Source organism: Suncus etruscus, chromosome 4 (genome assembly GCF_024139225.1).
Source record: "Suncus etruscus isolate mSunEtr1 chromosome 4, mSunEtr1.pri.cur, whole genome shotgun sequence".
Taxonomy (NCBI): domain Eukaryota; kingdom Metazoa; phylum Chordata; class Mammalia; order Eulipotyphla; family Soricidae; genus Suncus; species Suncus etruscus.
The window spans coordinates 159,722,478-159,746,062 of NC_064851.1; the positions used below are offsets into that span (position 1 = coordinate 159,722,478).

Sequence of the window (23,585 nt, forward strand, 5' to 3'; positions counted from 1 at the left end):
GCATGGGAGGTGACCCAAGGTTCTGCTACTGTGGCTGAGCATCATGCAGGAAGGCTTGGTTTCCTGGTGGTGCCCAGAAGAGAGCCTGCAGGTGACAGAAGGCCAGGGATCTGGGGAGAACTCCACTTTCTGTGGGTGCACATAAGACTGGATAGGCTGGGACCACTTCAAGTCCCAGAGACTTGTTGGGCTCTTTCAAGACACGGCAGTAATTTGGGCAATGAACTCAACCATATTCACTCTCAAACTCTCATGAAATGACTGTTTCAAGAACTACAGAGGTTTCAGGAACTCACTGGTCAAAAAACGGTCTGCCCGATTAGTTTTGAGTCTGTAGGAGCCATTCAAAGTAAAAACAAGAAGCCTGAACATATACACACTGTGAGCCCACAGCTTCAGCTCTGGAAGTGGTAAATCAAGATATACTTTACCTGTACTGAACTACTGTTAGATTCTGTTCTCCACAGTGCCTTGCACATCGGATATACCTCATCCAGCTTGACTTACTAGGTTCCCCACCATCAATAAAGTGCTGTAGTGTCCCATCTTGGTCATATATCTAGAGAAGAGGTCAGAAGGTCAAGTAGTTAGAACAAATCATCAGCAATCATTTTCCCTGCTTCCCGGGGTGCCTCTCCGTGCTGGCTGTGGAAATTTATGGCCCCCAGGTTCACTGTGAGGGTTTATTGATGCTGGTGGACACGCCATGGGCACCACAGGCGAGTATTTCAGGGTGGTTGGAGTCCATCATGTTTTTCTTATCAAGCCCATCTTCTCTGCATGAAACATATTTGTGGTATCTCAAGGATGTGAGGGACCATGTTTCCCAAAGAATATTTAACCTATTTTGACAGGCGGCTCTTAAGTAATGAGCTGCTGAATAAACAAAGCAAGCTGACGGGACAGGCCATGCTGACGTGGCTGGGTGGCCATAGGAGGGGCGCCCGAGCCCTAACACAGGGCTGCTGGGAGGCATTCAGGAGGTGGTCATAACTGTCCCACAGTGTGAGGGACAGTGGGAGAAGGAAGGAGCTAGAAAGAACTGGCCAGACAGGCTCAGAATCCAGTAAATGTTCTCTCCCCTTGGGTGTTACATGGGGATCTATTGTCAGGATCTGCTACTAGGAGACAGGAGCCGTCAAACACAAAGACCTTCAATAAGAAGATAGGAAAAACCTCACCACTTCCTATGAGTTTCCAATGTCCTAGTTAAGTTGGGACAAATAAGAATGGCCCCAGCTTATCTCAAGCAGTTTCTTTTAATAAAATAAATTTGCTTCAAAGTAGGTTAGAGCATAGGACAAGATGAGAATCTTAGACAAGGTAATGAACCAAGCCCAAAGCCACCACTGCCTCCCACCCCACCTCAGACCACCCCTAGAGACAACGATTCCCATTTCTGGACACGAGGATAGCTTTGAGTCCTAGGGGGCAGGGACAGTATTGTCCTTAGGATGTAACACATGCAGAGCAATGCTGGAAGGGCCTCCCCTCTCCTAATGACTGTGATACAACTGAACTTTTTTTTCCCCACAAAATCAGCCTTGGGATCTGGGTGCCTGCTGAGATATAACCCAGTGTGTCCTGGGACACCCTGTCCTGCACAACAGCTTCTCCCCTTTTCTTTTAGTCAAACATGCAGACTAAGCTTCACCAAGAGCCTCACAGGTTCTGGTATTTGGGCACTGAAAAGTGTATAGTATTTAATGTTAATTTACTTTAGTATTTCTTTTTGTTTTGTTTTGTTTTGTTTTTGTTTTTGTTTTTTTGGGCCACACCCGGCGGTGCTCAGGGTTTACTCCTGGCTGTCTGCTCAGAAATAGCTCCTGGCAGGCACGGGGACCATATGGGACACCAGGATTCGAACCAACCACCTTTGGTCCTGGATCGGCTGCTTGCAATGCAAACACTGCTGTGCTATCTCTCTGGGCCCTACTTCAGTATTTCTATATAGAAGAGCAAAGGGCAGAGTTTCTTTCTTTCTTTCTTTTTTCTTTTTTTGATTTTTTTGGGGCCACACCCGTTTGATGCTCAGGAGTTACTCCTGGCTAAGTGCTCAGAAATTGCTCCTGGCTTGGGGGCACCATATGGGACGCTGGGGGATCGAACCGTGGTCGCGATCTTTCCTTGGCTAGTGCTTGCAAGGCAGATACCTTACCTCTAGGGCCACCTCGCCGGCCCCGAGTTTCTTTCTTTCTTTTTTTTAATCATCTTCAGTCATGTGAAACCAGATGAGTTTTTTTTTTCATTTCTTTGTATTCCCCTCCCCCAATTTTTCCCACCCCAACCTTTCCTCTGACCCCACAAATAAAAGACAGACATCAATCTAACAGAGGCAATCATTGGGAAAGTTATGACAGGATGGCATGCCAGAGTGATTATAGCTGATAATCAATGTAACCTGAGAAGAAGGAAGGCAAGTCCTGAACTCTATTAGACTTACAGCTAAAGACTTCTTTAGATCTCCAGTTTGGAGACAACTGGACTATGAAAACATTTCATGTGGTGGATATGTCTGCTCTGTGAGCATTCAAATGGCTGATACCTATTGGAGTTACGTTCCTCTAAATTTCCAATCTAGAACTGGGGCAAAGACTCAAAATTTCAAACTTGATCTACAACTGACAGTGTATCTATGACTGGCTGACAAACTCAACTATCTTTAACATTTAGATTTATCTTGCATAGAGCTCAAAATGGGGAACATGTTTGACTTTTTCCCAGAAATTGAGCTTCCTGAGGGATACAAATGAAAAGAATCAGGAAGTATTTAGTCAAGTGTTGTTAACCAATCCCCTACAGCAAGCAAAGTGCTAACATTTCTTTGCATCAGGAGTGTTCTGAAGGGTGAACAACCCATCTGAACACCAGGCACAAAACAGTCAGTCCTGAAAATGAGGAGAAAAGGGGTTTCCTTCTACACTTTTGTTCTCTAATGACCTTGTTCAGAAACAAAGGTTGCTCCTAAAAATGGAGCAACAGGAGCTGCGAACTAGGTTGGTGGTGTTTTTGTTTTGTTTTGTTTTGTTTTTGACTACCTGAAAAAACTGCTGCTGGTCTTGAGAAAATAAGAAGGTAGTAACTTATCAGACTTTTTGTTTTGTTTTGTTTTGTTTTTGACTACCTGAAAAAACTGCTGCTGGCCTTGAGAAAATAAGAAGGTAGTAAATTATCAGACTTTTTCAGCTATCTTTCGAGGACAAAGCACATAGCAGAGGCTGAAGCACTCCCATATAGTTTCCCACAAAACAGTGGGCAAAAGCCACATGCAAACTGAGATGACAGAACTGCACACCACATGGGGATACACGTTCAACCTCAGTGCTATTCTGTACCTCAACACTCAGAACCTAGAAGCCAGCTGAACCTGCCTCTCAATTACTGTCCATGAGTATCCATGTCTCTTGCACTATAGCCCCATCCAAGCCCCACAGCCCCTTTCCAACCTGAAATAATGAAGAGGCCTTCAAACCTCTTATCACTGCTCCTCCATACCCTCCCTACCTCAACTCTGCATCTCCACACTGGGGCCTGGGAGTTGTCTGAACACAAGAATCCACCTCCACCAAAAATATGTCATTGTAATAACACATATTCACAGCATGTGGGTTTTACAGTATATTGGGTCTCTTCTGGGAAGCTCATCACGTGAAGCAGGCCTTTGCCCTGGCACACGAGGGAACCTTTGTCTTAGGCTCATGATAATCAAGAGGGTGCTCTTGTCTCAGCTAAGTGCTCATAATGTTTAGGGATAAGTCTCAGTGGCAGAGCACAAACATCAATGGGCAAGGTCCTAGTTCCATTCTGGCACAAGAAAGAAGAGTAGACAATTGACAAATCATATTTCACTTCAGGGTTTCAGGACCAGAGAAGTAATAGAGCAGGGAGGGTACTTGCATGGTACATGACCAACCTAGGTTTAATCCCCAGCAACCTATATAGCTTGTCAGGAGTAAACCTCCAGAGCTTGTCAAGAGTAAACCTTAAGCACAGAGCCAGGAATAAGCTACTGAGCACCACTGAGTATGTCCCCCAAAACAAAAACAATAAGTCAACTGATCCAGGGATGAAGAGACAGCACAGCCGATAAGGCGCTTGCCTTGCTGGTCATACACTATGGTGTGATATCGCACTGCATATGGTCCCAGAGCCAGAAGTAAATCTACACTCAAATGAGTGTAGCCTAAGCCTATATTGTGCCTAATGAGACAAAGCAGCAGAAAGCCTCAATACCTATTTCTAATCATTCCTTTGGACATTGAGGGTGACACTCTCTTCCCATTACTGGAGTAACTCAGGGAGGTGGTAATAGTTGGGGTATGACTTGCTTTCTCTTTATTACTTAAAGAAGGGAGATTTCCAGGTGGGCACTGAGTGATTTTTAATTTTCTGGAAAGGGGATGTTAGGCCAAATAAGTTTGAGTGCCTCAGCTCTAAGGAAAATAAGTAGAAAGGGCATACAAATAAAATGCTCAGTAGGAATCAAGAAAACCCACCAGAAAGTTCTAGAAAGTCCTATCCCTACCTTTCACCATGCTCCCAGTTAGAAGGGAAAAGAAGAGGAGGTGAATTCTAGATGTGACAGAGTCCTAGCTCATGGCCTGGACTGCATCATTCTACTGGAAGAAATTCAACAACCTCCAACCTGGCATCACAGAAACAAATTCAAACTCAGATCTTGGAGGCTACCTTAATATCCACGGTAGAATGATGCTAAAAGAGAACTTTAAGTTGGACACCTAAGAAGCCAAAAATAAAAATTCAAGCAATGTAAGAAGATGAATTCATGCCAAAGCCAAGACTTATTTTGTTTCCATTACCTTTTGAAGGGTTTTTAAAAAGCAGAAAAATATTGAAAGTCATGCCTAGAGTGTTTATACAACCTCCGCCAGACTTAGGAAAACGTTGAAAAGGTGAGAAATTGTGTTCATTCAAATTGTAAGAATGACGGCAAGAGAGAGAAATTTAAATGGACAGATTCCAAAAGAACACTTAAAGAGCAGCAATGGTTTGTTGAAAACTGTGTCTTTTTTTCCCCCTGAATCAACATGAACAAAAAACTTTTAATATTTGCTCTGTTCTGTCTAAGGAAGACAAACAAATGAGCCTCTGGAGGGAGAATAATGTAAGTAAAGAAACATACAGGACATCAGGAGGAAAAGGGGTTACATTTCCCTTCAGTGGGAAGGAAAACACCTCAGACCCACTGAAAGCAGATTTGGCACAGTTCTCTCAGAAAGTGCGTCTCATGACTGCTAAAAGGGAGCATGAAACAGTCACCTTAGAGAATAATTTGGCAATGTGCAAACCAGGTGAGCAATGCCTTTGACTAAGCAATTTCACTCTAGGAAACCACTCCAAGAAAGCTCTGATATGCTGACTTAAAGGAGGCAAGTTCCTGGTACCCCTTCATTAACAATAGTGCAAACCAGTGTCAAGAGAGAAAGAGAAAGAGAGGAGTAAAATGCTTGCCCAGAGACAAGAGGGGTGGATGGTGGCAGGAAATGTGCACTGGTGAAGGGTGGTGTACATTCTACGACTGAAATTCAATCACAAGTAATTTTTTAATCAGTCATTATAAAAATAAGGGGTAGCATTGTAAGAGTAAAGAATAAAAATAATTTAAGTGAATAAATTAGCATATAAAGACAGAGTTAAAATAAACATTAATAAATGATGCTGATTAATATTTATGTGCTCACATGTTAATATATGCAAATCTACAATAGGTTTTCATTGCAAAACACACAAAAACATTATGGTACATGTAGTATAGACAATCTTATATGTAGATATAGTAATAGACTATAAAGATGCTAAAAGAATTTTATTTTTTTATTTTTTAATTTTTTTTTTTAGTTTTTGGGCCACACCCAGCGGTGCTCAGGGGTTACTCCTGGCTGTCTGCTCAGAAATAGCTCCTGGCAGACACCGGGGACCATATGGGACACCGGGATTCGAACCAACCACCTTTGGTCCTGGATCGGCTGCTTGCGAGGCAAACGCCGCTGTGCTATCTCTCCGGGCCCAAGATGCTAAAAGAATTTTAAATAACTTTTTCAGAGAAGCTTTGGGTAAGACAGGGATTAGAAGGAAAACAAAGGGAATGAAAACTTTATCAGAAAGTCTTCATTTTTTTATTTAAAAAATTCTGAAAATGGCAAAATGTAAGCAAAAGTCCTTTTTGAAGGCCTAAACATTAGCATTTGTAATAATTTGTGATCCTGATTTCTTTCACCCCCCAAAAAAGTGAAATGAAAGCCAAGTCATTAATTTCTTTGTAGTTTTATTATTGCATGTATAATTAAACTAGATTTTAAAATAAAATTTTATGGGCCAGAGTGATAGCACAGTGGTAGGGCATTTGCCTGCATGTAGCCAACCCAGGATGGATTCTGGTTTGATCCCTGGCATCCTATATGATCTCCCGAGCCTACCAGGAGCAAGTACTGAGCTCAGAGCCAGGAATAACTCCTGAGTGCCAGTAGGTGTGACCCACCCCCTCAAATAAAATTTCCTCAAGGTAAAAAACTGTAGTCTGTATTATCAATATGTATTTGCCACATATATCACTACATAATCAGTCACTCATTTCCTTTGGGATTGCTACTGTTGTTATTTTACAAGTAACCACTGCTTTTGATCTGTACTTTGCCCTTTATCTGGCATCTATGGGAATAGAAAGATAAAGTAAGGGGAAAACGAATTCTTTAGGGAAGGATGTTTTTTTTTTTTTTTTTTTTTTTTTTTTTTTTTGTTTTGTTTTGTTTTTGGGCCACACCCGGTAATGCTCAGGGGTTACTCCTGGCTATGTGCTCAGAAGTTGCTCCTGGCTTGGGGGACCATATGGGACACCGGGGGATCGAACCGCGGTCCGTCCAAGCGCAGGCAAGGCAGGCACCTTACCTTTAGCGCCACCGCCCGGCCCCAAGGAAGGATGTTTTTATAGTTTTTGTACATTTATTAAAATAGCACTCATTTAGCTGAAATATTAGTCATCTAAATTCTCACTCAGGGGTCGGAGAGATAGCATGGAGGAAGTTCAAAAAATTAGAGGTGTATGAAATTAGATGGAAAACCATAATTTGGAGAGGATAGGGAGTACATCTGGTGCTCAAGCTTACTTGTGACCTTATGCTCAGGAATCACTCCTATCAAAGCTTGGATGGACCCTATGTGGTGCTAGAGATTAAACCAGAATTGGCTGCATGTATATATTTTGCTTCTTTTGTTCTGTGTGTGCATTCAAGAGATTCACTTTCAATACAATACCAACTTATCGTTAGAACCTGGGAGAGAACTGAGTAAAAAGGGCTAGATGTCAGAAAGCACCACTCCATCCCTACCTGGTCATATTTTCTAAGAACAAGAATTTACTTTAAGTGAGAACAGTGGCAGCTAACAATGCACCATTGCATGTCATTAACACTGGTCATGAATGGTTTGCCCACAGCCTTGCCACTTGTGAATTTTGCCAACTTGAATTAACAATAATCATAGGGGCCAGAGAGATAGCATGGAGGCAGGGGATTTGCCTTGCATGCAGAAGGATGGTGGTTCAAATCCCGGCATCCCATATGGTTCCCGAGCCTGCCAGGAGCAATGAGCATAGAGCCAGGAGTAATCCCTGAGCACTGCCAGGTGTGACCCAAAAACAAAAAAAAAATAAAATAAAAATAATCATAATCAGAGCCGGAGAGATAGCACAGTGGTAAGGCATTTGCCTTGTATGTGGTCAACCCAGGAAGGACCCAGTTCAATTCCTGGCATCCCATATAGTCCCCGAGCTTGCCAGGAGTGATTTTTGAGCATAGTGCTAGGAATAACCCCTGAACATCACTGGGTGTGGCTCCAAACCAATAAATAAATAAACATTTAAAAAATAAAATAAAATAAAATAAACAATGATCAATATCATAGAAATAAAGGGAGCCAGTAGCTGGTCTGAGCATATATTAACATATGAAGAAGAGCATCTGAATATCATAAATTTGTGTATATTGCTGGCTCTGAGCAGTTGTTTCTTTAAAGCAAGATTTGCAAAATAGTGACCAAAAGTTGAATCTAGGTTATTGACCAACTTAACTTTCGATTTTGAAAATTTAGAAATGTTACATAATTTTGAATTTTTCTCTAAAATCAGAAGCTGAATTTCCCATTTCTGTTCCCACCAATCTTTAGCCTTTTTCTCTGAGTCTCAGGAAATGAAAGGGCCCCCTCTTTACATAGGCAAAGGATTTTCCAGTTTTCCATTGCCTACCACTCCCTAGTTTTTATGTACCTGACTTAACTTACCTTTGGGAGCGTCATTCAGCACTTTAGTAAGCAATCCTAGCTGCAGAAGAATTGTTGATACCCACACAAATCAGTCTGTTGCAGGTTTGCTGTGGGGAGGACTTTGGAGAAAAACTCAACTGCTATCCTGGAAATACTGCAAATATCTTTACCTCTTTGCGATTCAGATCCACCATCTGACCACGATCAGCCTCTCCTGCACTGTCATGGAAAGGAGGAACAGAGAAGGGAGTTCCTTTCCCCTTTCCGTGATCTTTTAAAGCCATGGGTCCCTTGAGTTCATAAAAGTCTTAATCACGAGCCCAATACAAAAAGCTAAACCAGAAAACAAAATAAAAGCAGATTACAAAAAGGCTCTCCTGGTCCATAAGACCAGAGGAAGTCCAGTTAAAGCAACTGAACTTGGACACGCCCCTTGGATAACCTTGCTGTAATAATGGTTGAACCTGGACATGCCCCTTGGACATGCCCCCCTGCCATGCACGCTATAAAAGGAAAAACTTGGACAGTTGGAGGGGGAGCCCAGGATAGTGACCAGAGCAGCGCCAAGATGTTGCCTGCTTTGTAGCTATCCCTTTCTCTTTCTCTTTTGAAACCCAGGCCCCCTGGCCACGTCCACCTTTGGCCAGTGAATTTTCATATCTCTCTCTCTCCTCTCTCTCTTCTCTCTCCTCCCTCTCTCTCTTCTCTCTCCTCTCTCTCCTCTCTCTCTTCTCTCTCTCTCTCCTCTCTCTCTCTCTCTCTCTCTCTCTCTCTCTCTCTCTCTCTCTCTCTCTCTCTCTCTCTCTCTCTCTCTCAGAAACTTCTGGGTGGCAGCGGCTGGCTTCAGACTTCAGGAAGCATTCAATTCAATTCAATTCAATTCAACTCACTTCTCCTCTCCCTCTCTCTCTCCTTCTCTCAGTCCCAGGCAGGCAGTTGCTACAAATTGGTATCCCTGAGTGGGCATGAGGTCCCACCCAACAGCAGGGCCCCTTGGGCCCCTGCGAGCCTTGCAGCATTGGGCCCTGGCAGTCTTGGGCAGCTGAGCAGCAGGCAAGCTTGCAGCTTACTGCAGTAACTGCAGCAAGGGATTCTACAAAATTCTACAAAAGAAGAGAATCTCAAGGCATGCTGAAACTGCCTTGTAAGCAGTAGTAATTAGACTTGGTCTTTTTTTAATGTAGTAAAATAATTTTTTCAATCCTACTTTTATAATGTAAACATTATAAGACTATTTTCACATATTTTTATTTCATTTACCTTCACATATTTTTATTTCTTTGGTTTTGGAGCCACACCTGGTGGTGCTCAGGCACCAGTACTTGGGGATCAAATGTCATACCAGGAATCAAACCTGGGTTGGCTGCATGCAAGGCCTTAACCTCAATACTATCTGTTTAGTCCGTATCTTATCTTACTTTTTGAGTCTCAAAACAGTAGTGGAGCACTTCCTGGTACTCTGGAAGTCCAGGGGCTTCTTCTGAAGACTCTCAGCCAGTTAGGTTGGTGGTTCAATGTGAGGGTCTGAGGATGAGGCGCTGGGGATACCCTGACCATCTAGTGCTGTTCAGGGGCCTCTGGAGCCGCTTCTGCTGATACTCAGGTGCTATGATGGTGCTGTGGATTGGCTCTGAATTAATTTGGGTCAGCTGCATACAAGGCAAGGTCTTACCCTTGTACTATTTCTCTAATCCCAGCTAATGTATTTTTAATACATTTCCCCCAATTCCTATTTATTACAGTTTATGTAACTATAGTAGCATTAAAGATTATACAAGATTGCTAGACAACCCCACCCATGAAAATGTTCACAAATCTCCACCAATGTCCTGAGCTCTATCTAGTTTGCTCTTCTTCCCTTCTTCCCCATTATGTGGTCAATGATTTGTGCTCCAAAACCTAGAATTTGCCACTGTTCTAACCCCATTTTGTCTCTCTCTATTCTAGAGCATCTAGTATTTTTCCTTCTCCCTATGACTTATTTCATTTAACAAGATGCCCTCTGGCTACATTCATGCCATAACCAACTGCAAGATTTTTATCTTTTCTTACAGCTGTATAATTTTCCACTGTATATATCAAGACTTAATATACCATTACATAGTTTCTTTCTATTTTATTTAAGACAAAGGTAAGTTTCAAATGACTAAAACAAATCCACAGAACAGTTAGAGAAGGGCCACTGAAAGGGGCCCTGGATGCATATGGAAGTCAGTCTAAGTATTAACTTTTCTGAGTCTTTCAACACCATGGAGCAGTCAGGAAAGAACAGACCAAAAGACAGCTTCTCTTCCTCCTCTTCCTCCTCTCCATGTTGTGCCAATTTTACAGAGTGCCATGTAAAATTCAGAAAACTGAGGTCTCATTGATCGAGTAATAACTTGAAAAACTCAGTTGAAAAAGTGCATGCCAAGATAGAAAATAAGATTTAAGTTCACAATTTTTGAATCAGAAGATGTGCCATAGGTGTGGCAACAGAACTATCTACACCAAAGAAGCAATTCTTGGAGACCTGGAGAGCCAAATCAGGTCATACATGCTAACCATGTGTGAGACCCTGAGTTCAATCCCCAGCACAGTATGTTCTCATCCCACCACTATTGGATGTAACCCTTATGGCCTCCAATATACAACCCTTATTTAGGAAAAAATAAGCACCAAAAGAGCACACATATACAGGCCTAGAGAGACAAAACAGCAGGTCGAGCAGTTACCTTGCTCATGGCTGACCTAAGTTTGATTTCCAGCATCTTCCACTGAGCACTACTGAGTGTGACCCAAAAACCAAAACTAAAACAACAAAGGAGCATACATATGGGACTGATAATAGAATGGCTATATATGGTCATGTGTCTTTGGGCTATTACTTAACCTCTTGAGGAAACTAAGCTCTTTTCTTAAAAACACGGCATTAAAATGGTATTACCCTTTCAAATAACTTATAGGGAAATAATATTAGATAATGCTACATGCTGAGAACTTAAATTGAAAGGGTAAAAAACAGTCAAATAACATTAGTGTCCCTAATTAGACCAGGAATTTTTTAGTAACTTGCCCATGAACATGAGCCATAAAGCTTTATATACAAACATGGTTGAATACAAATTTATTAGATTATAAGCTCAGTGGAGGAAACACATTTTACATTTAAAAAAAATTTTTATTGAGACCACTGTGAATTCCAAGTCCTTCATAGCTGTATTTCAGGCATATAGTGACAGTGAATTAAGGCCATTCCCACCACAACTGTTGACCTCCCTCCACCAAAGTTCCCAGCATGCATCCATACCTTCATCATTAACTCCCTGGTCTACCAGTGTAACAGGTTCATTTTGTGTTTAGGTTGTTATAGTTTAGGGCTTGTAGTGCTCAAGACTTCCAGAGGCCTCCCACCCGGTGATTCTCCACTAACTTGACTGGCTATTCAATGTGAGAACCCAAGGATGTGGTGCTGCTCAGGCTCTGAACTGTCAGAGATTACCCTGTCACCCCAGCAGTGCTAAGGGACTTCCTGAGATGCACCTACCTGGCTATGCCTGGGGGACCATGCAGTGCTGGGGATCAAGTTTACATCAACAATATTCAAGGGGTTACTTCACCCTGTACTATCTCTCCAGCCCCCAGAAATGCATTTTGGTCACTTTTCAAACAAGTATCTTAAACAAGTTTTTTGTATCAACTGGATAACCAATTTTTGTTGACACAGAAAAAGAAAAATAAAGATAAGTGGATGACATAAGTGAGCTCTTAGACTTAAAGTCATCCTAGTCTATGTTTTTATTTCCTAGAAAAGTTTATCAAAAAACTAAACAAATATAAAAATACTAGCTAATGGTGAATGCTATTAGAAAACATATTTCTTTTTTCCATTTCCTAGATGGGATTAGTCTTTTATTTCAAGGATACCATAAAAGGCCATCCCTGAAGCATATCAGAAACCAAGTCACAATTATCAGTAAGTGTTTTCATAAGTGGAAAAGCCAAAGTTCTAACAGCTCTCTCAAGGAGCATCTTTCCCTGAACTCAGGATCCTGGAATGCTCAATTTGAATAATATGTGTGTGCGGCTGTATGACAGTGCATGTGTGAGTATACATGTATGTACATATGAGTGTGGAGTGTGCATGCATGCATAAAAATATAGGGAGCAGGAGCGAAGCCTTTTCAAGGAGAGCAGCCTGAAGGAGCAAATGAGAACCCCACTGGCCTGGAAAGAAGAAAGCCAGAAGAGCAGGATTTCTTCACCACCTGGCTTAAAAACTTGAAAACTGAGCTACATCAAGGCTTGAGAAGTATCTCAATACAATGCTTTCAACCCAGGAGCCAGCCTCTGACTTCCCAGAATCAAAAGAAAGAAGTACATACAGCTAATGACCTAGTCTATATACAGTTGTGTGGCATTTTTGCCTATAAATACTTTCACAACTGCACTTGATCTTTATCCCTGACCTAGCAGACAGGCTGGAACACTCTTCGGTGTTACAGATCAGCAACCCCAGGTTGAGGAGCATTGCCTGTATCTGAGTTCCTGCATGTAAAGGGACAGGATTCTCCTAAGAGACAGACCACCAGGTGGAGGCTTTGCTCAGCCACCTCCTAGCCACTCTCCCTCCCTGTCTGAGAGGGAGAAAGGTTGGAGCTTTCCCTTTAAAATCATCTGACACACTCCAAAGGATGGTCATAAACACGTTCCTAGTGATTCATGATATCACTTATCAAACTCCTATTTTCCAGGCAAATGTTAATGTAGTGAGACTGACTTCATCTGTTAGTAAACCTGATCAAATGGCCATGAAGTAGGAAAGCTACAACTACCCTGGCTAAGAGAACTAGTCAGTCCATTCCGGGTGCTCCAGAATGACTGGAAACATCAACATGCAGTAAGTCTAAAATCTGCAGATGATGTGGCAAGAAAGTTTATCAAGAGAAATGTCTTTATGGAAGCAAATGTGGGCTTGTGTTCTTATTTATTTGTGCTCATCTTTTCCATTCTTTCCTCAGAGATAATACAGTATAGGAGCAGAGAGACAGCTTGAAGGGCTAGAGTGCATCCGCAAGGGGTCCACTTTGATCCTCCATCACTGCACGTCTTCCAGGTACCACTCTAGAGGTCACTGAGCACTACCTGGCATTCTCCAGATTCGCCACTGAACCATCTGGCCTGCTGGGTTAAGAACCAACTGGAGGGGCCAGAGCAGTGGCACAGCGGTAGGACCTTTGCCTTGCACGTGGCTGACCTAGGTAGACCACGGTTCACTTCCCCAAGTCAGGAGCAATTTCTGAACCCATAGCCAGCAGTAACCCGAGCATCACCGGTGTGTCCCCCCAAAAGACAAACAAACAAACAAACAAAAACAATCAATGAAACATTCAGTTTAGTAGTTCTCCCACTCTTCTACACTCTGATACTATAGGATTTTTTCCCCTTTCATTTCTACCCTTTTGCACTCCTTCTCCCAAGCCCATTAATTTCTTTTGTTGTTATTTCTAATAAGAAGCCCCTTCCCCCTCATTCTGGAACAGTTTGGAATGTTTGGAATGCCAGCCTTCTAACAAGTGGCTAAAAAGGTCAAGTAATAAACACCCCATGAAATAAATGAGTGATGGTTATATACACCGTTGCAATATTTTCAGTAATGCTGATATAAAGCTATATACTGTACTTTGTCAATTCACATTCATCAAGTTCCAGAAATATTAGAAAATCATTAGAGGTTTATGTTGAGTTTGCAGATAATACCAACATATAAGTCAAGACTGAAATATGGTAATCAGAAAAACACTTGAAAAGTGTCAATAGACTGTAAAATCACCGGAGTAGGGTTGGAGAAGCAGTTTCTGAGAACAGGCTGGATAGAGAGATGGACTGGGGGTTCTGGGCACATTGGGGTGTGAGGGATCAGCTGCTGTCGAGGGTCAGGCTAGCAGAGGAGAAAGGGTATACCCAAGAACTCCCGCATGAAGACCACAGTTGCCTGGAGTGAGTGCCACTAATCTTTCCCAATGATGACGTGGCAGCTGGTGGTACAAAGCCTGCCATCCATCAATCCAGAGACTTCTTGGGACAGCCTCTATCTGCTGACCAGAGAAGAACTTTAAGAAATGAGGCCTCCATGATTAGGATTGGTTGGAACTGGGAGCCAGTGAGCCACTGAATCTTTTCCATTTTTCACTTGGTGGAAGCTGAGATGCAGTAACAGTCCTCCTGGCTTCACTCCTGAGCCAGCTGAAGCCGGACAGCGCAGACCCGCCCTCTTTGAGGTTGTACTCTTTTAAGAGATGCCCTGCTGTGCAAAAAATTTTATCCATCCAAATTAAAGAGTTATATTTCTGCACCCAGCTGCTCACTATGACATGCATGCTATTTTTCAGGGCACTGGCTGAGTGCCACAAGCAGGCGTGGCTGCAGACCTTTCTCAGTAACAATATCTGTAAAGGGCTAGGTAGCCACACACCATATTCACACCAAAAAAGACTCTGACCCAACACAGTGGCCTCAAGAACATTTTCATACAGCATTAATTTTTCTTATTTTCCATTGCTTTATTCATTTCTTTATTTTTGGATTTTTGGGCCACACCTGGTGATGCTCAGGGGTTCCTCCTGGTTATGCGCCCAGAAATTGCTCCTGGCTTGAGCAATGGGACACTGGGGGATCATACTGCAGTCCATCCTAGGCTAGCGCTTGCCAGGCAGACACCTTACCTCTAGCGCCACAGCTCTGGCCCCGCTTTATTCATTTCTTTTTTTTACTTGGGCCACACCCAGCAGTGCTCAGGGGTTACTCCTGGCAGGCACGGGGGACCATATGGGACGATGGCATTCAAACCAACCACCTTAGGTCCTGGATTGGTTGCTTGCAAGGCAAACACTGCTGTGCTATCTCTCCGGCCCCAACTTTATTCATTTCTTAATTTCTTTAATATCAGCACTTATGTTTATCTTAAATTGTAAGGTTCTTGGATGCAGTTAAATCTAGTTCCTAAAGTTTAGGGGGTTTTTTTCCCCCTAAAATTTAGTTTTTAGAAAGAAATTTCAGATCCTCTTGTCAATGGAGGGGGTGAAGGGGAAAAAAGGCCAGGGAAGAGAACACTATGACAATGGTGGTTGTAAGTGGTCATTAAGGAATGGAGATTGCTGAAGAGTGGTAAAGCGTTAAATATGAAAACCTATAAGTAACATTAATATTACAATAATATAAATCACAGTGCCTAAAATCTATAATTAAAGTGTCTGTCATAGAGGTAGACTGGAGGAGGTGTGGAGATTTGGAGACATTAGTGAAAGGACAGAGAACACTGGTGAAGGGATAGGCGCTAGAATACTCTATGCCTGAAACTAAACATGAATATTTTTGTAACTCATTGTGATTAAATAAAAAAAGAAAAGAAAAATCCAGTTTTCCAAAAAACTACAAGAAGCTATACAAAAAGATACCAAAGCTATACCAAAATGAAATGGATTTGGATTCTGAGAAACTGTTTCAATTGTGTAAGTCTGCATGTGGAAATGGACATTTGTTCTGGGGAGAGAGGTCAGTCTAAAGGCAGAAAAAATTTCTCATAAATGCTTCAATAAACACTTAGATCTAAGTAATCAAAAAAGCCTGTATCTCTTCATATTTATGAAGTGTCACAAGTGCTTATAAAGCTGCCGCCATGAACCGTGTATGTGATAAACGAAGGGCAGCTTGCATTATTGCTGCCTTTCCTTTTTACATTGAGATGAATCAAGAAAAGCTGGGTTTGGGCTTCCCTCCCTTCTTCACTCTCATTTTCACTCTCACAGACCGAACGGGAGAATCTTGGCAATCCTACTAGGCCGCTGAGCTCAGGTTGCAAGTTGCCGCGAGGCACAGCTACTCACTAGCATTTCCCAAAAGAGAGAACAGTGAATTTTGAAAGAAAAAAAAATCAGCCAGACTGAAAAGAAATGTGAGGCCAGAAACATAGCACATGGGTAAAGTTCTTGCTTTACAGGCAGCCAACCTGAGTTTGGTCCCCAGCACTGCATATGCTCCCCTGAGCTCTGCTAAGAGCACAGATTCATGAGTAAGTCCTGAGCACTGCTGGGTCTGACGCAAAAATAAATAAATAAATAAATAAATAAATAAATAAATAAATAAATAAATAAATAAAAGTAGGGAATGATAAATATCAATTTTGGAAACTAAATTACTAGGGTATTTGTATTAATCTGCTGCTCCTCTTCCTTAAAGAAAATTCAATCCTTGGATTTTCACCAACCAGGAGATGGGACAATGTTCAATATTCTATGTCAGAAGAATCCTAGAAATGGTGGCAGTGTACATGGATGGAGCTGTACATTCTCTCAAATATACTTTTTATATTTTAACGAGGGAATTGGATGGCTTTTATTTTATTTTGCATTTATTTTATTTATTTTTTTTTTTTTTTTAGTTTTTGGGTCACACCCAGCAGTGCTCAGGGGTTACTCCTGGCTTCACGCTCAGAACTTGCTCCTGGCAGGCACGGGGGACCATATGGGACGCTGGGGTTCGAACCGATGACGTCCTGCATGAAAGGCAAATGCCTTACCTCCATGCTATCTCTCCAGCCCCTATTTTATTTATTTTTATCTTTTTTAATGATATCTTTATTTAAGCACCATGATTACAAACATGTTTCACCAGTGCAGCATCAGCCAGGTCTATACTCAGGAAATCCACAGTAACATTTCCAGCATTGCTGCCACTGTAGACATACCACAGGCTTCATGCAGCTCAGGGGATCCCAGTTCATCATCTGGTTCATATAAGCCCTTGAGGGAGAGGAACTTCCTAGACTACGAATTTCAGTGAATAGGAGTCTATGAAGCAAACTATGATTTGATTTGCCCTCTCACCATACAACTACTTAAGAATCTTATTTCTGAGGAGCCACTGAGACAGACAGGATGTTAGATTGTAAGCACAGGAAGCACTGACAGGACAGTAAAGTACCTTTGCAAAAGGCAGCCCCTATAGGTAGGACAGGGCTGTTTCCAAGTATGAGTGGACATAGTCAAGCATATCCCGTGTTCAGTTATTTTTTTCTTTTTTTTTAATGAGAACTTTCTAAAGTTTGATTGTAAGTCAATCATAAAAAAACTTTATTTGTGGAAAAATAAAGCCTGTTTATAAACAAATTTGTAACCATGGTGTTTAAATTTAAAAAGGGGAAGAAAGATAAAAAAAAAATTCTAATGCATAGCAGCAATTTAATATATCCTATTGTACTTAATACAATATAAAATCAAAGTTATATTTTTTTAAATACAAAAAATAGTTCCAGTGAAGTCATGGTTTCCTATGGTTTTATTTCTTTTCAGAGTAGTTCACAGCTTTATATTCTCACTGAGATGTGTCACTCTTTAAATAATGACTTTTTCTTAAGTCTATGACATTCTGTTCCTAGCTAGCTATGCCAATAAAAAGCACAATGGCCAGGCATATTGCAGGTTTTTTCTTTAATGGAAAGGGACTATCTGTTGCCAGTAGACAACTGATTTTTCCATCTTAAATCATGAAGGAGACATTCTTTATGTCAAACTGAACAGCACTGAGCCTGTACCCAATCCTCACTTTATTCTGTCCTGCTGAGGTTTATAGCAGAGGCAGAGGCAATGACAATGAGCATATCTGGGGAGTGAGTTGATCACAACTGGATCAGATAAAGTTCTGAATTGAGTTTCACTTCTCCGCACCTCCAGGTTGCTGTTCTCCCAAAGTAATTGCTTATAGGATTAAACACACACACACACACACACACACACACACACACACACACACACACACACACACACACACACACACCACAATGAAACAGTGAGTTTTCCTTGGAACAAGGGACGTAAGGGGGTAGACTTGGGCCTTAACTCCATTTGGCCTTGAAGAACCAGTTACACACTTGAAAGAATAAAGAGACACATTCCTGCTTTGGGTCTCCTCCTCATCTAGGTCCAAATGGGAAGAGGGTGATATTGGGCTCTCTGACTGAAAACATGAGTGGGAAACTTTAACAACTCGCCCATGAGGTCCTTGGAACAGACTGAAGGAAACATTGAACACCCAGTCCCTGCTCCTTGTCCTCTGGCTTTCAGTGGAAGAGACTTGCATTTACACAAGTCAGAGGGTGTCCATTCCAGCTCCACAATTTGTCCCCACAACCCATGCCATCATGCACTATGAGACATTCACAGTGGGGAATCTTAGTATGGCAAAGGAAATCCATGATAGCTTTGCAGAAGGAATCAGGACTTTTTTAAAATAATATTTTTATTTAAGCACCATGATTACAAGCAAAATTGTAGTTGGTTCCAGTCTTAAACAGAACTCCTCCTTTCACCAGTGCAACATTACCACCATGAATGCCTCATCTCCCTCCTCATCCACTTCCTGCCTTTATTTAAGACAGGCATTCTACTTCTCTCACTCATAACATTGTCACGATAGTTTTTAGAGTAGTTATTTCTCTAACTGCACTCACCACTCTTTGTGGTGAGCTTCATATTGTGAACTGGTCCTTCTGGCCCTCATCTCTATTGTCTCTGGACATTATCACAATAATGTCATTTATTTTTCTTAAATCCATAGATGAGTGAGACTATTCTGTGTGTCTCTCTCTCCCTCTAACTTATTTCATGCAGCATAATAGTTTCCATATCCGTCCATGTATAGAAAAATTTCATGACTTCATCTCTTCTGATGGCTGCATAATATTCCATTTTGTATATGTACCACAGTTTCTTTAGCCATTCATCTGTTGAAGGACATCTTCTTTTTGTTGACATGGTGCCTTATGTTGGTTGATTTATGTATGTTAAACCATTCTTGCATTCCTGGGATGAAACCTACTTGGTCTGGTGAATGATCTTCTTGATGAGACCTTGGATCCTATTTGCCAGGATTCTGTTAAGGATCTTTGCATCTGTGTTCATTAGGGATATTGGTCTATAGTTTTCTTTTTTTGCAGCATCATCTGGTTTGGGTATCAGGGTAATGTTAGCTTCATAAAAACTATTTGAAAGTGTCCCTCTTTCTTCAATTTCATGAAAGAGCCTGAAAAAGATTGGAAGTACTTCCTCTTGAAATATTTGAAAGAATTCATCAGTGAATCCATCTGGGCCTGGGCTTTTGTTTTAGGGAAGACGTTTGATTACATTTTAATTTTCTCAGTAGTGATGATTCTATTTCGATATGCTAGATCATCCTGGTTTAACCATGAAGGATTAAGAGTCCAAGAATTTATCCATTTCTTCCAGGTTCTCATGTTTTGAGGCATAGAGTTTCTCAAAGTAGTCTCTGATTACCCTTTGAATCTTGCAATATCTATAGTGATCTCCCCGTTTTCGTTTCTAATCTGGTTATTAAGTTTCTCTCTCTTCTTGTTTGTGATTTTTGCTAGTGGCTTATCAATCTTAAAAGTTTTTCAAAGGACCAACTTTTGCTTTTGTTGATGTTTCAAATTGTTTTTTTTTTATTTCCACTTCATTGTTTTCTGCTCTAAGCTTTGTTATTTCCTTCTGCCTACCTATTTTTGGTTCATCTTGTTGATCATTTTCTAATTTTAAAAGCTGTGTCATTAAGCTATTTATGTAGGCCACTTCTTTCTTTGTGATGTGTGCTTGCAAAGCTATACATTTTCCTCTTAGACCTGCTTTTGCAGTGTCCCACAAATTCTGATAATTTGTGTGTTCATTGTCATTTGTTTCCAGAAATATTTTGATTTCCTCTTAGATTTCATCTCTGACCTACAGGCAGGCATCAGGACTTAAAGAACTAAAGCACAGCTGGAAAATCCCTTAGATGGCTAGAGCACATGCTTGTAGGCAAGATGCCAGAGTTCAATATCCAGCACTGCATAGTCCCCCAGCAGTGCTATGAATACCCCCCCCAAGTACTGAGCTGGGAATACCTGTGAACACTACCAAGTTAGCATATCCTCTACCCAACTTTTTTTGGGGGGGGTTGGTTTTTTTGGGGTCACACCTGGCAGTGTTCAGGGATTACTCCTGACTCTGTGCTCATATTCCTCCTGGCAGTCTCAGGGTACCATATGGGATGCTGAAGATTGAACCTGGTCTGTCCCAAGCTCTTTGCATGTAAGGCAAATGCCCAACTGCTATGCTATCACTCTAGCCCCTACCCAACTTTCTTAATTAACGATAAAATAAGGGAAAGGGTAAACCAGATACTTTCATACTGGGCTGTCAAGGCAGCATTAAGCAACCATTTGATTAAGATTTGCCAAACTATAACCTCTATGAAGGCAAATCTAAAATCAGTCTTTTGTGGCACTTTATAATTCCCCTGGTACTCTTAGAGCAGCCCTGAACCCTGATCCAGAATAGCCTCTGGACCTAGAATCAGGATTGATTCTAAATACCACATATACCTCTCTCAAATACAATAGGAATCATCCTAAGCACAGAACCAGGAATGAACCTTAAATACCACTTAGTATCCCCCTAAATTAACCCCATAAATATATACTAGATACAACTTCTGACACTGAGTCACTGTTTCACTGTTATAAATATTGCCACATGCCTGGAATTTTCTTAACTACTTTTATGCATTTTTATTGGCTTGCTTCCATGTTATTTATCTTTTCTTTCTGGTACCAGGGATTGAACCCAGGCTGTGCTAACCCTATGCTCTATCACAGTTTTAGCTTCTTTTCTGCATCTGATCAAAGTCTATAAAGATGCAACAGAATGCCCATTTTTTTTAGTTTCTGAGAAACAGCAGTCTAGGGAGCATAATGAAAGGGAATCTAGTTTGCCATGTAATCCCTAGTGATGAACTCAAAGCACATCATGCTCTAGCACCTGGTGCCAGGTCACCATTTCCTGGCTGCTCTTGGGTTGGTTGGAGGCCATTAGTGACAGTATAGGCATCTGAGCATCACACAGTGGAGGAATGAGAAGACAGAAAACCTTCAGGTTACCAAAGCACTCGGGGTTGAACCACTGCTCTCTGCGCAGGACAACCCAGGTGAGTCACTCCGTAATTGTGTGGGACAATCCACCTGGAAGATGGGGAAATCATTATTTTTTCTTAATTCTTTTAAAATTGAATTTCAGTCATCCAATGTTCCAACACCCGTCCCTTCACCTGTGTAAACTTCCTGCCACCAAACTGCTTTAAATAGTACTCCCTATCCCATTGTACCCATTGCTGCATAGAAGCCCAGAAGGCCATGCCCAGTGATGCTGAGTTAAGAGGGACAAACTCCACAGTTCTGGGGAGATAAGGGCTACACCTGGAGGTGCTGGGCCACAGGGTGCCAGGCACATGACCTGGAGCCTTGGCTCTATCCCTTTGAGCTCTCTTCTCAGGCCCTACATGGGAGAACTGAGAGGCCACATTGCCTGAATGAGTGGGCTTTGCCTTGTTGGCTCAAAGTGAACACTTGATTATTTGTCCCCTTTTGTTCCTTTTTTTTTTTAGAGTCTAGTTTCATTGAGATATAAACAATAAAAATGTGAGATATTTAAAGTGCACATCTTTGGCCATTTTCTGTTTTTTGGTGTTTTTGTTTTGTTTTGTTTGGTTTGGTTTGGTTTGGTTTTTGGTTTTTGGGTCACACCCAGTGGTGCTCAGGGGTTATTCCTGGCTGTCTGCTCAGAAATAGCTCCTGGCAGGCACGGGGGACCATATGGGACACCGGGATTTGAACCAACCACCTTTGGTCCTGGATTGGCTGCTTGCAAGGCAAACGCCGCTGTGCTATCTCTCCGGGCCCCTTTGGCCATTTTCTATACATGTGGAAATTATGAAGAAATTCCAGTAAATGAGCACAGCCAGTGACTGTATATCCATGTTTATGTGTTTATGTATGTATGTATGTATGTACGTATGTATGTGTGTGTGTAAGAGAGAAGGGAGTAGGGAGAGAGAACAGAGAGAAGGACAGATGGACACATTAGCCGTGAGGTCAGATGTCTCTTTGCAGTGTGGGCACAGTTGCCCTTCAGGTCAATTCTTGTACTGGGTCCTGCTCAGGGAAGTCCTGATCTCTCTCTTCAGGACCTCAGAAGTGTTGGCTCTGAGGACATAGGCACAGTTCTGAGAAGGATGGCTGTATCTGAACATTCCCTTCTAGAGGGACAGAAGAAGACATGCCCACTGAAGCAAACTTAGTGCCTGTCATCCTACGGAGGGCACTGGGCACTCCTCCTCCTGCTGCACAACTGTTCCATGGGAATCCTTGTAGAGATCCAGAGGACAGAACCAGCCGAGTTGCTGGAATACAGCAACAAGCACACAAATTTTTGAACGGAAGCTTGGAGGACAAGGAGAGAGACTGGAGGAGGAGGATGGGGGCAGCCAGCTCATAGAAGTGTGTTTGCAAAATCAATGCTGGTGTGGAGTGCAGAAGGGCCCAGCAGCCTCACTTCTTGAAGAGCCTCCAATGGAGGCCTGAGCAGTCCTTTCCAGATGAAGGTCTGCTGGCAATCCCGGTACCAGATGGACAGAACTGGAGGAGGCCTTCTTTTCAATCCCTTACACTTGGGTCCTTTGACGGGACCACACTGCAATTAGTGAGCGATAAATTAACATCATATAAATCCTTTAATTAACTTATAAATGACATAATTATATGTTTCAGGTATTAAAAGCATTAGCTTCTGAAAGGTAAACATTTAAAGTATTTCACTGCTTTTTTTAACATTATTTTGGCATTGCTTGCTTTCATTTTTTTTTAAATCAAGATTCTCATTTAAAAAAAAGAAAAAAACTGGAAGTGGCCCTGATCCCTAACTTGTCTTGGTTTAGCTTTATTCATAAATTTGCTTTCACAAATGGGGTCAGAGGGCTGGCAAGTGAGCAGCGACCTGGGGCCTGTTCATTTCTCATAGAGGCAATCTGAATTCCTGGAATGGAATGAGTCCCAATACATGCAGCAAAGAGAGACCTGACCATCTGGGCCCTTAGACTTGCAAATGTTCTAGTGAAGTGAAGTATGATGGTTATCCACACTTCCAGAAAAGCAGCTCCGTGGATATAACCTGAGTCCCCATTTCCCACAGACTTCGGATTCCTTCTTTCCAGCAGAAGTGTTAGTGCATGGATAAAAGACTGGAGAGAGAGAGAGAACTGAGAGAGAGAGAGAGAGAGAGAGAGAGAGAGAGAGAGAGAGAGAGAGAGAGAGAGAGCTCCTTTGCCATAGAGTGTACAGGCAAGATTACACACAGAACAAAATTTCAGAAAAATGAGATATGTGCCACTATATAATCTTTTGAAAAGAATGTTCATAAGTCTTGGTGGATTCTCAAGAGATATGGTGTCTTTACACACATGTG

The 23,585-nt window shown here is 41.8% G+C and overlaps 1 protein-coding gene across 1 annotated transcript in view; it reads right to left on the reverse strand.

Annotated features, from left to right (window-relative positions):
- PRDM6 (PR/SET domain 6) overlaps window positions 1–23,585 on the reverse strand; it is a 125,373-nt gene that overhangs the window by 31,404 nt on the left and 70,384 nt on the right. Inside the window, exon 3 of the mRNA XM_049771391.1 lies at window positions 432–559. Within this exon, the coding sequence (XP_049627348.1) occupies window positions 432–559 (128 nt within the window). The remainder of the gene's footprint in view (window positions 1–431; window positions 560–23,585) is intronic.